This window comes from Polypterus senegalus, chromosome 3, assembly GCF_016835505.1.
Source record: "Polypterus senegalus isolate Bchr_013 chromosome 3, ASM1683550v1, whole genome shotgun sequence".
NCBI classification, from domain to species: Eukaryota; Metazoa; Chordata; class Cladistia; order Polypteriformes; family Polypteridae; genus Polypterus; species Polypterus senegalus.
In genome coordinates this window covers 27,561,928-27,575,407 of record NC_053156.1, presented here as the reverse complement: position 1 = coordinate 27,575,407, position 13,480 = coordinate 27,561,928, and the positions used below count along the sequence as shown (strand labels likewise).

Below are 13,480 nucleotides of genomic sequence, written 5' to 3'. Positions count from 1 at the left end.
AAACAGGTAGAAAAATGTCCTGAATTCTATTATACTTTAATGAAAAGTAGAACGTTAGTGCAAAATTCGTAAGCAGAGCCGGTGCACCCATTAGGCAACATAGGTGCCATCATCTGAGGGGCGATATTTATGAATGTTAAGGGGTGTGCCCTGCCCCCTGCACCTGGGCTGTAGAAGTGTGATGATAATGTCCGCAGTATGACCACAAGGGGGCAACGTTTGCGCACCCTCCAAAAAGGGAGAGGGAATCACCCCGACTCGGTTGTCAAAATATGAGGATAATCAGTGAATGCCAACAGTCGTCAACCTCTGATGATACTGAGTGGGCACTGTTACCCGCTGGCTGCCGCTTATGAAAGTAAAAGTGCACATGCTCCATACACCAAGGGGTGAGTGGTCCTTAAAGTCTGTGGTATATGCACAAATGGGTGCCATTTATGGTATTGAAGGGGTGTGTGCTCTGGACATCAAGCCCCACAGGTTGTAGAAGTCTAATAAGACCGACTACCCACTAAGGGCAATGAAGGGTGATGATCAAACACCACCCATAGGGCTCCAAATGGGCTTTGACCAGCACTGACCGTAAGCCTCTGTTTTGGAACTGAACATTTGACATTTAAAAGAGTTTAGCAGTCTTTGACACCTTAAGACATGCGGTGTTGGCTTTTAAAGTGTTGCACTAGTGACATCAGCACTTCCGGGGACATCATTGCATAATAAAATAAAATGGCAACATGATAAACAAAAAGTACCTTTAGTAAAAAACTACATTACTACATTATTCCGAAGTATCAAAACTATTAAATAATGTTCCCTGGTGAAAATGACTTCTAAAACAGTCACTGTTCGTAATGGGGAATAATGTATTAGACACATAAAAAATTATCTGACTTGTAACAAAAAAGAGATCTAAACCAACAAATCAACACTAAGGCAACTGGAGATGTTCTCAGAAAGAGCGTCAGGTACACAAGGCACCATCACGTTGATGATGTCACACTGCTTAACGTCTGGACACTCCCTCCCCCATCGACATGACATCAAATGCATAATTAAAATAAGACAAAACATCAGGGAATCACATGTGAATGAGAATTGTGTAACTCGGTCTCGGGAAAGGATTCATTCCATCTAACAAATGAGAATCGTGCACCTCATCCTCAGGTAATGATTCATTTGCGAATCAGATTAATGAGAATCGTGCACTTCATTCTCAGGTAATGATTCCAGCACAAATCAAATGAACGAAACTCTGGTGTCTCTTTCTCGGGTAATGATTCAATGGTAAATCTAATAAACAAGGATCATAAGACTCGTTCGTGGGTAATGGCTTGTTCATGAATCCAATGAATTAAAATAATGTGCCTCATTCTCGGGTAATGATTCATTCATGAATCAAATGGACAAGAACTCTCAGGTAATGATTCCTACACAAATCAAATGAGCGACAATCTGGCGCCTCTTTTTCGGGTAATGATTCCAGCACAAATGAAATGAACGAGACTCTGGTGTCTCATTCTCGGGTAATGATGCATTCATGAATCAAATGAGCAAAAACTCTCAGGTAATGATTCAAATGTGAATCAGGCACCTTGTCCTCGGGTAATGATTCATATGTGAATCAAACAAACAAGAATCGTGAGACTCATTTTGGGTGATGGCTCTGTTCCAAGTTGACAGAATCAATGAATGACACATGCAGCTACAGTCAGTGAGATGTAAAAATGTGTGCATTAAAGTAAATTAATAGTTTGAAATTGGTTTAATTTTGTGTTGTTAAACATGCTACTCTAATATTGTGTTTATATATTCTGCTGTCAACAAATCTAATAAACTGTACAGAAGACAAACAATGTATTCTAGCAGGTGTTGTTGCTGTACCGTACTTGTATGATCATCAGCGAGAATTCTCGTTCGATGTCGAAAGAATCATAAGTGAAGTGACCAAGAATCATGAATCAGAGTGGTGCGACTTGTACATAAGCTTTACGCATCTACCTACCTATGAAACAAGACAAGCCAAGGACAGGACGTATGCACCACAGCACTCCTATGGAGATCTGTTGAATGGATCCATTCATGCTTGCAAATCGATTTGCGTCACTAACTAAAGAGTTGTTCAAAAACAACAAAATTGTTTGCGAATGGCCTGTGACTAATATAGTAGCTAGAGCTAGGACATCCCACTATAGCAACTCCTTTATGTAAAGTGGAATGGATTTTTGTCCAAATACCCAAGAGATAGTATTTTTTAATCTAGCAATTACAACATAGGGTTTATCTAAACGGCATAGCAGGATGATCGGCGCTTTCTTGTACCTCCATGACACTTACAACTACTGTTAAGAACTATGGAGGGAGCTCATGGTGACACAGTTTATCCAAGCCTAGCAGTATCATTAAATACCTGGACCTTCTCACTCAGTCCACTCTCAGAACATTTTTTTGCTCAGGTCATACGGTTTTCCGTCACCTGCTCATACTGACCACCATATAACCACACCTCACAAGTGATTATTCTCTCTATCAAGTCGACTAAACAAATGCCGTCTGATTTACTATTTGGTGTTTTGCTAGTCTGTGGGAGACAAGCAAGTAAGGACCTTGCTGTGCTGAATTTACTTGAATTTGGACAGAGCCACACAGGGCCCATTTTTGCATTGGGTAGGGTGCTAAACCCAACAGAAGATGATATGGCAAGAAAACACAGAAGCCAGGAGGTCTGGTCTTAAACACCAGTTCATCTTCCACTCCCACAGTTGAACTTGTCAGGCTCTTGACCCCAACCTAAAAGGCCAGGCCATATTGCCCAGGATGTGACAAACATCTCTCCAAGCCTCGGTTCTGGCTCATGCCAGCTGATTCAGCCTGGCAGGAAGTCCCTGGCATACACCTTACGGTGAGCAACATCTGACTCATTACATTGCAGACCAACACATCCCCTCTTGCCAACGTCCATTGAGTACTTTGACCCCGCCGGCCCTCTGACAGTACCTCACACTGGTTCCTCAGTCCTCGCTCTTGCAGCCGTGACCAGATGCTTTGAATTCTCCCCGCGTGTTCGGGGTGTGTGCTGTTGTCGCCGCATGTGCACTGGTGTTTCAACATCTGGGAGTCGTACACAATGCCTGCAGGCAGAAGCAGAACAAGAAGATGATTCAAAGTCATCGGGAGCTGGACATTTCAGGGTGGGAGGGCGGACACACAATCAGCACATCATACATCACTAGGGTACCTGTGGTGAAGCGCGGTTTGGTGGGGTTCTCCTGCACAGGAAGAGTGAGAGTCTTCTCGGGGAGTGACACGGTGGCAGAGGCCGGAGAGGACTGGGCGCGGGAGAGGGGCCGATGAGCCCCAAGCACCATGGGGACTGCGAGGTTCTCCATCTGGGCCGTGTGTCTGCGGAACTGCTGCTTTTGGTGTTCCCAAAGTAACGACTGCTGTGGAGGACAAAAGAAGGGTGAGGTACAGTAAATTAAGCACGGCATTTGGGTGAAAGTCCCAGGTTGTCAATTTAGTCAGTGAGCCACTGATATCAACGCTATGGACTTCTTTGACTGCCCTCTAGTGGTACTGGGCAGTAAACACACAAGGGAAAGCAACCCTCTGATGGACACAGTAAGTCATCTTTCCCATATAACCTAACATACTCAGTTCAATTCCACTCTACTCAACAGCATTAGAAAAGCAACACATCACTGCCCTCTAGTGGAGACAAGGAGAACAAACACCATAACCTTACAGCTCTTTCCTGTATGGATGACATGATGCACAACACAGATAGTAGCATACTGACATTCGCCATCCCAAATTATTATTAAGGAGGATTGTGCAGTACAACAGCACTCTGATGCCCCCTAATGGCAGAGAGTAGAATCATGGAGCAGTCTTCTCACTGAATGCATTTTAAAGAAAAGTATTAGATATAGCCCTGCGGTGGACTGGCGCCCTGCCCGGGGTTTGTTTCCTGCCTTGCAACCCTGTGATGGCTGGGATTGGCTCCAGCAGACCCCCCGTGACCCTGTAGTTAGGATATAGCAGGTTGGATAATGGATGGGTGGATGATATTAGATACAAAAATGTTACACGACTGCAAAATACTGCCACTGTCCATCACAAAATGCTATTTAGTAAATAGTTTAATCTATACTTGCATTTTACCCAAGACTTTGTTCACAGCAGTCAGTAAAAAACGCTAAACAAAAATAATCTGCACTGTATTGTACTGTATTAATGAAGACAGGGCATGTCACTCGCCGATGCCCCCTCATGTCAAAAAAATAAGAAGCACAGCAGCTTGGACTGAAAATTCCTAACAACATGTTAGCCATTATGGATGTAATAGTGAGAAGTCACGCATAATGACCCCTTTTATTGGCTAACTAAAAAGATCACAATTTGCAAGTCAGGCCCCTTGTTCAGGTAACTGGAGTTCCCTGTGTTTTATATAGACGCCAGGACAGATACAGCATTGGAAATCTTTTAAGTGAGACATCTTAAATGTAAAAAATTAAGATTCATTAAGCAAGAGAGGAGAACAATGTATGGTCAAGATCTGTCCAACAAAGTCTTTTGAAGTTTCAATACAATGTGGGTCTGTAGTCAGGTTGTCTGTGTCAGTCGGAGAGATGCAAAACCTCTTCACCACTTTAAAGTTCCTCTCACAGTGTCCATGGCTGTTGAAGTCAGAAAACAGCAGGAGAGAAAAGAATAGGAAGTCAAACTCATGCTAAAATTTTACATATTGCAACATGGTGTTAATAGAGAAATGAGTCTTATGGCCTGACTACAGAGCCATATTATATGGAAAAACTCATCAGAAACTTCAAAAGATTTTGTTGGACAGTTATCGTATCCAAAGATCTTGACCATACATTGTTCTCCTCTCTTACTTAATGAATCTTAGCCTGGAGAGTTCTATTAATTTTTTAAATCTAAGATGTCTCACTTAAAGGTTGTATCTTTCCTTTTGTCTATATAAAACACAGGGAACTCCAGTTTCTGTATTACACCTTGACTGAAGAAGGGGCCCCCGAGTTGCCTCGAAAGTCTGCATATTGTAATCTTTTTAGTTAGTCAATAAAAAGGATCATTGTGCTTGACTTCTCACTAACAGCAACTTTAAATGTCTTCAGTCTACAACGTACTGCCACTCTCCATCCCAAATTATTATTAAGTAGGACTGAAGACGTAGCTCACCAGCACCTCCTCATGGCAGAGAATAAGCAGCCTGGCAGTTCACAGACTTCATTTACTGTAAATAATTAACAATTTTAAATGTCTTCAGACTGCAATGTACTGCCACTCTCCATCCTAAATTATTGTTAAGAAGGACTAAGCATGCAGGTCACCAGCATCTCCTCATGGCAGAGAACAGCAATATGGAGAAGTCAGCTCACTGAATGCATTTAATGGAAAGAATTAAGGACTTTCAAAATGTAACAAGATTGCAACATACTGCCACTCTCCATCTCAAGTTATTATTAAGGAGGGCTGAAGACATAGCTCACCGGCACCCTCTAATGGCAAAGAATAAGCAACACAGTGGCTCATGGCCTGTATTTCTCTTTGGACACTTCTTATAAAAATTAATAATTCTTCACCTTCATATAGCACTTTTCTCACTACTCAGAGCACTTCAGGTGGTGAAGTGGCGAGAGAGAGAACTTGAGACAAGGGGGTGATTAGGGGGCCAGAATGACCCAGCTGTGGTGGGCAATTTAGCCAGGACATCGGGATACACCCTGCTCTTTACAAAGGATGCCCAGGGATCTTTTAAGACCACAGAGAGAGTCAGAACCTCAAGTTTATGTCTCATCCAAAGGTCGGCACCATTTTTACACAGCACAGTGTCCCGTTTAAGTGCCTCCTGCTGGCCTCGTCAAAACATCTTCCAGAAGCAACCCCAGCTTTTCCTAGGTGGTCTCCTATCTAAGTACTGGCCGGGCCTGAACACGCTTAGCTTCACGTGGGTGACCTCTTCTGAGGTGCAGGTGGTATGGCTGCTGGTTTAATTATTCTTTTTCTTCTCTTATTTTGCATTCAGAAATATTTGCAAGAATATTTATATGCAAAGAAAATTTAGAAATTTGCATTTCTTGCAATATCCTTAAATGTTTTACCATATTCTTTTAATTTAACCTTTGCAGTTTACTCCATTAATGTATCCAAAGTGTGACGATTAGTTATGAGCAGTAGAGATACGGGTGTGCCAAAGACACAGTGGTACTCCAGGACTGTACTACCTGAAAGACGACACCGAACGGTGATTGGGGGGGGCGTTCTTTCAGGTAATTCAGATCTCGTTCACTTCCACTTTTGTAGTGTGATACACGTTAGGAAAGAAACAGCGAGACCTGGTGTTCGATTTGGATGGAAATATACACGATATTGTCAAAAGTATTGGGACACCTGCCTTTACACATACATTAACTTTAATGACATCCCATTCTTACTATGTAGGCTTTAATATGGAGTTGGCCCACCCTTTGCAGCTATAACAGCTTCCCCTCTTCTGGGAAGGCTTTCCACGAGGTGTAGGTGTGTGTTGATGGGAATTTGTGACCAGGAGAACATTCGTGAGGTCAGGCACTGATGTTGGACGAGAAGGCCTGGCTCGCTCGTAGTCTCAAAGGTGTTCTGTCAGGTTGAGGTCAGGGCTCTGTGCAGGCCACTCAAGTTCCTCCACACCAAACCCACTCCTCCATTTCTTTCATAGACCTTGCTTTGTGCACTGGTGCGCAGTCATATTGCCATCCCCAACTGTTCTCACAAATTTGCCAGCATGAAATTGTCCAAAATGGCTTTGTATGCTGAAGTATCACGAGTTCCTTTCACTGGAACTAAGGGGCCAAGTCCAACCCCTGAAAAACAATCCCACACCATAATCCCCCCTCCACCAAACTTTACACTTGGCGCAATGGAGTCAAGCAAGTCTCGTTCTCCTAGCAAATGCCAAAACCAGACTTGTCCATCGGATTGCGTGAATCGTCACTCCAGAGGACACGACTGCACTGCTCTATAATCCAGTGGCAGGTGGTGGGCTTGACACTACTGCATCTGACGTCCTGCACTGCACTTAGTGACATAAGACTTGGCTGCAGCTGCTCGGCCATGGACACCCATTCTATGAAGCTCTCTGCACTGTTCTTGACCTTTTGGAGGTCTGTAGTTAGACTCTGCAGAAAGTTGGCGACTTCTACACACCTCAACATGCGCTGTCCCTGCTCTGTGATTTGATGTGGCCTACCACTTTGTGGCTGAGTTGCTGTTGTTCTCAATTGCTTCCATTTTGTTATAATACCACTAACAGTTGACTGTGGAATATTTAGTAATGAGGAAATTTCACAAATGGACATCTTGCACAAGTGGCATCCTATCATGGTACCACGCTTGAATTCACTGAGAGCAACCCATTCTTTCACAAAGCCATCAGCATGCCGAGGTGCGATCGATAGATAGATCGATAGATCGATAGATAGATTTTATTAATCCCAAGGGTAAATTCACATGCTTTACAGAGTTTATACACCTCGGGCCATGGAAGTGATTGGAACACCTAAATTCAATGATTTGGCGGGGAGTCCCAATATATTTAGCAATATAGTGTATATAAATCCTTTAGATGGGAATATAAGTAACAGGCTGGTTAAGTTTGTAAATGATAACCAAGAAAGGTTGGCAGATTTGTTGAATCATCACAAAGGGACTTGGATAGCAGACAGTCTTGGGCAGATTTGTGGATGATGAAAAACTTAATGGAAGCAAAAGTATTACATATAGGAAGCAAAAATGTGAGGCTTGAATACACAATGGATGGTCTGAAAATCGAGAGTCCACCTTATTAGAAGGATTTAGGAGTCATAGTGGACTCTACGCTATCAACTACCAGACAGTGTTCAGAAGCCATTAAGAAGACTAACAGACTGTCAGGTTATATAGCGCCTTGATGTGTGGAGTGCAAGTCACAGGAGGTTCTGCTCAAGCTTTATAAGACACTGGTGAGGCCTCATCTGGAGTCCTGGGTGCAGTTTTGGTCTCCAGGCTACAAAAAGGACATAGCAGCATTAGAAAAGGTCCAGAGAAGAGCGACTAGGCTGATTCAGGGACTACAGGTGATGAGTTATGAGGAAAGATTAAAAGAGCTGAGCTTTTACAGTTTAAGAAGAAGATGATGAAGAGGAGACCTGACTGAAGTGTTTAAAATTATGAAATGAATTAGTCCAGTGGATCGAGACGGTGACTTTAAAATGAGTTCATCAAGAACACGGGGACACAGAAACTTGAAGGGGAAATTTCACACAAACGTTGCTAAGTTTTTCTTCACACAAAGAACCACAGACACTTGGGATAAGTGCCCACGTAGTGCGGTAGACAGGAGGACTTTGAAAACTCGACTTGATGTTATTTTAGAAGAATTCAGTGGGCAGGCCTGGCAAGCTTTGCTGTGCTGAATGGCCTACTCCTGTCCAGACTGCTCTGATGTTCTACTGTTCTAACAAGATCAGAGTTCACTCAACTAAAACAAAACCTCTCTCCACTTTTGTATTGAACAGATTATTTGTGCTAACATTAAACGCAATCCAAGTGTTAACTGCACTGCAAAGTGCCACATATGCACCTGGCGTACTAAATACTGCCATAATTAAAAAACATGTTAACCAAATGATTGATTGCTTTTCAGTACAGCGGCAGTTTAAAGTGCTGTACAACAGCATATTGCGTTTCAATTCGTGTCCATCGATCACGTTTGTCACGACTTAAAGCAAAGCCTCAGAGTGGACTGCGTTTCAATTCAAGACCACGCATTAGTCGTGCAAGAACAGAAGGTAAACCAAATGACCGATCAACGCCTAATAACTGGGGTAACGTGGAGTTGATAAGGCAGATGGTCCGCCGGCTCACTGAACAGGGATGTAAATGACAATTTCATTCTCTCCAGTGTTTAAAGATGGGAACAAGTATCTGTTTATCCCAGAGGGCAGGAGTAGAAAGCGACGAAGAAATCAAGCTTGGTGGCGCTACATTCAGCATTTCGTTCAAACCACCAACAACGTACACATTGCAAATGTAACCACACTGCTTAATTTAACATGAATAAAAAGACAACAACTTCAGGACAGCTGAACACACGAGTAAGACCTGAAACATCTTTTTTACCATTTCAGTTAAATCGCCCCACATTGACGACACTCACACTCGCTGCCAGAACACAGAAACGTTTAGAAGTGGAACGCCTCCTTCGTCAACTGCTCACACCCCTTGTCCCGCCTCTTGATGCCGATTGGTCATTTGATTATGCTCGCTTTTGGTCTGATTGGTGTGGTCTTGAATCAAAATGCAACCCACTCGGAGTAGCCGCAGAGTGAAATGCAATACGTTTGTTTGCTTTAAGTTATGACACATGATCTATATGGACATGAAGTAAACTCGCATGAAAATTGCCTGCTATAGCTAAAAAGCAATCGATCATTCAGTTGATAGGTTTTGTAAATATGACACCATAAAAATGAGCCAAAATGAAATTCACCAAGTGCATATATAAGCATTTTAAAGTAGTGAATGTGTTGGATTGCATTTCATTATTGCAGGAATATTCTTCTATAGTAGAGTGATATACATGACAGATATATTTACTCTACTTCACCCCCAAGGAAACAGTGACACCTAGTGGTAAAGAGGGAAACATTCATTCAAATTTAAAAAAAAATCTGCTTAATTGACATCTTGTACAGTTTGAGAGGCATTTCTGAAGTATTAGGCTACTCTTAGGAAACAAGTGCCACCTAGTGGTAAGGAGTGAACTGTTCATTCAAGGAGGACACTCAATCTGTTGAACTTCCTCTTGCACAGTATGATATACACTACAGCTGCAATGAGAGTCAAGGAAAGAGATTTACATAAATTTTGTGCGAAAATTTAAACCACTTGCGGAGCAGTAGGGTCCGCAGGAGCACACGTCTTGTCATGTGAGGTATAAACCTGCCCAAAGTCTGCACTCTGCAGCCCTCTAGTAGACATGATTGAATTAATTATGAAACTGCCACTTGTTGTCTTTAGAGAATAATTTTAATCTTTGCCACCCTCTAGTGGGATTAACAAGGGAAAGTAAAGTGCAAGTTTTTGTGGTTTTTGACTTTACTTTAATGTTTTGTGACCCACTAATGGAAATCATGTGTGGTAAAGTGCAGGTTCTTGCCACTTGTGAGTGTAATTTAATTATTTGCTGCCTTCTGATGCTCTAAAATGAATAAAGTTCAGGTTCTTCCTGCTGTTTGCAGATTTACTTCACTCTTCCCTGCCCTCTAATATCTGACACTGCACTCTATATGGGAGAAACTGGACAAACACTACGTCAGAGAATGAATTTCCACAGGTTCCACATTAAACGTGGCAACGCAGATGTTCCTGTAGCAGCCCACCTCAACAGCCATGGACATTGTGAAACGGACTTTGAAGTCACCGTGCTTATGGGTAACTTCAAAACACAGCAAGAGAGAAAAGAATGGGAAGTTAAACTCATGTTAAAATTTAAAACATGGTGTAAATAGAGACATGAGTCTTATGGCCAGATATGAGGATTGTTTGCATCTCTCAGACTGACACAGACAACCTGACTACAGACCCAAATTGTATGAAAAAAACTCTTCAGAAACTTCAAAAGACTTTGTTGGACAGTCATCTTCTCAAAAGATCTTGACCGGACATTGTTGTTCTCTCTTGTTAAATGAACCTTAGCCTGAAGAGGTCTGTTATTTTTTTACATTTAACATGTCTCACTTAAAGGTTTTCCAATGTTGCCTTTGTCCTGGTGTCTATATAAACACAGGGAACTCCAGTTTCTGTATTACAGTCATGTGAAAACATTAGGACACCCTTTGAAAGCATGTGGTTTTTTGTAACATTTTTAATAAATGGTTATTTCATCTCCGTTTCAACAATACAGAGAGATTAAAGTAATCCAACTAAACAAAGAAAACTGAAGAAAAGTCTTTTCAAGATCTTCTGTAAATGTCATTCTACAAAATGCCTATTCTAACTGAGGAAAAAGATAGGACACCCTCACATGTATTCCCTCTTAAATTGGCTCAGATCTCACACAGGTATATCACACCAGGTGCACATAATTAGTAGATCGTTACTCTGCATGTTGAATGAGGCTTGCCCTATTTAAACCTCAGACATTTAGTTTGGTGTGCTCCTGACTGTTGAAGTGAGAGTGAGCACCATGGTGAGAACAAAAGAGCTGTCAGAGGACTTCAGAAAAAAGATTGTAGCAGCCTATGAGTCTGGGAAGGGATTTAAAAGATCTCAAAAGATTTTGAAATCAGCCATTCCACTGTCCGGAAGATAGTCTACAAGTGGAGGGCTTTCAAAACAACTGCCAACATGCCCAGGACTGGTCGCCCCAGCAAGTTCACCCCAAGAGCAGACCGCAAGATGCTAAAAGAGGTCTCCAAAAACCCTAAAGTGTCATCTCGAGAACTACAGCAGGCTCTGGCTACTGTTGATGTAGAAGTACATGCCTCTACAATCAGAAAGAGACTGTACAAGTTTAACTTGCATGGGAGGTGTGCAAGGAGGAAACCTTTGCTTTCCAAGAGAAACATCGAGGCCAGACTGACATTTGCCAGAGATAAAGTTGACAAAGACCAGGACTTCTGGAATAATGTTCTTTGGACAGATGAGTCCAAAATTGAATTATTTGGACACAACAGCAGAGGACATGTTTGGCGTAAACCAAACACAGCATTCCAAGAAAAGAACCTCATACCAACTGTGAAGCATGGAGGTGGAAGTGTCATGGTTTGGGGCTGCTTTGCTGCAGCAGGACCTGGTCAGCTCACCATCATAGAATCCACGATGAATTCTACTGTGTATCAGAAGGTGCTTGAAGAACATGTGAGACCATCAGTTAGAAAATTAAAGCTGAAGCGAACTGGACCATGCAACATGACAATGACCCAAAACATACTAGTAAATCAACCAAAGATTGGCTGGAAAAGAAGAAATGGAGGGTCCTGGAATGGCCAAGTCAAAGTCCAGATTTGAATCCCATTGAGATGCTGTGGGGTGACTTGAAAAGGGCTGTATGCAAGAAACCCTCAAACATCTCACAGCTGAAAAAGTTCTGCATTGAGGAGTGGGGTAAAATTTCCTCAGACCGATGTCGAAGACTGGTAGATGGCTACAAGAACCGTCTCACTGCAGTTATTTCAGCCAAAGGAGGTAACACTCGCTATTAGGGGCAAGGGTGTCCTATCTTTTTCCTCAGTTAGAATAGGCATTTTTGTAGAATGACATTTACAGAAGATCTTGAAAAGACTTTTCCTCAGTTTTCTTTGTTTAGTTGGATTACTTTAATCTCTCTGTATTGTTGAAACGGAGATGAAATAACCATTTATTAAAAATGTTACAAAAAACCACATGCTTTCAAAGGGTGTCCTAATGTTTTCACATGACTGTACATCTCGCCTGAAGAAGGGGCCCCGAGTTGCCTGAAAAGCCTGCATGTTGTAGTCTCTCTAGTTAGCTACTAAAAGGTATCATTGTGCTTTACTTCACACTACGTTCATAATGGCTAACAGGGTACAACACCCTAGTACTACTGCCCTCTAATAGAAATAATGGATTACTGTAAAGTGCCGGCTTTTCCCATTTATGAGTCAAATTCCACTCTCTGTGGCTCTCTGTTGATATTAACAATTTTTGTAAAGTGTACATTTTTGCCATTCATGACTCTTATTCAACTCTCCATTGGCCCCGCTAATGCAAATAATAAGGTGTCGTAAAGTGCAGGCTCTCTTGATCAGTCTCACTCAATTCTCTGGCTGTCCTCTGCTGCCCCTTACCTCAGCTAAGGCACTGTGCAGTGCAGGCTCGTCACCTCTCTAGCGCCATCTGTGGCCGGACAGACTGACACAACACTCGAGTCTTTTGTCCCTACCTGTTGAAGTAGAAGCTCTTCGTGACTCTGCAGGTAGAAGTGCTGCTGTTGCCGCTCCCTCTCATCGCTACCCCCTACAGACAGATCCTGGCCAGATGTCGTGTCCCGCAGAGACTCGGCTCTTCTTCGACAAGCAGAGCTGGCGTCTATTCCTGCTTCCTCGCCGTCCATATCCTCGGAGGGAATTTGCTTGAGCCGTGGCTTTTCACTGGTCTTGCTCATCAGCTGGAGTAAACACAAAGCTGGGCACTTAGAAAGCGGACCTCCCCCCTTCTATTTTTTTCTTATTTGACAAAAGGGGGCACAGACAGACAGACAGGGGGGTCTTGAGTTACCTTGGCCAGTGGGCTCTGCTGCTTGAGCCTCTCCAGGAGCTGACTGTGCTGGTACTGCTGGAAGAGGTGCTGCTGGAGGGACCGGGGGCTCTGGGGCAGAGGCTCTGAACGGGTGCGGCTCAGCGGCTTGTGGGGTCCCAGGGGGGTGGCGAACTGCAGGGGCACGGGGCCGAGACCTGGAACTGGAGGAAAAAAAAAA

The 13,480-nt window shown here is 42.9% G+C and overlaps 1 protein-coding gene across 6 annotated transcripts in view; it reads right to left on the bottom strand.

The window, feature by feature from the left end:
* Window positions 1-13,480, bottom strand: part of hdac7a (histone deacetylase 7a) — a 278,061-nt gene that overhangs the window by 65,153 nt on the left and 199,428 nt on the right. For 5 of the 6 annotated variants that reach the window (XM_039746851.1, XM_039746854.1, XM_039746853.1 and 2 more), the window contains 4 exons: window positions 13,282-13,463; window positions 12,947-13,171; window positions 3,236-3,440; window positions 2,995-3,128 (listed from right to left, as the gene is read on the bottom strand). In XM_039746851.1, coding sequence (XP_039602785.1) covers window positions 2,995-3,128; window positions 3,236-3,440; window positions 12,947-13,171; window positions 13,282-13,463 — 746 coding nt within the window. The remainder of the gene's footprint in view (window positions 1-2,994; window positions 3,129-3,235; window positions 3,441-12,946; window positions 13,172-13,281; window positions 13,464-13,480) is intronic. The other variant, XM_039746852.1, reaches the window with a different exon arrangement.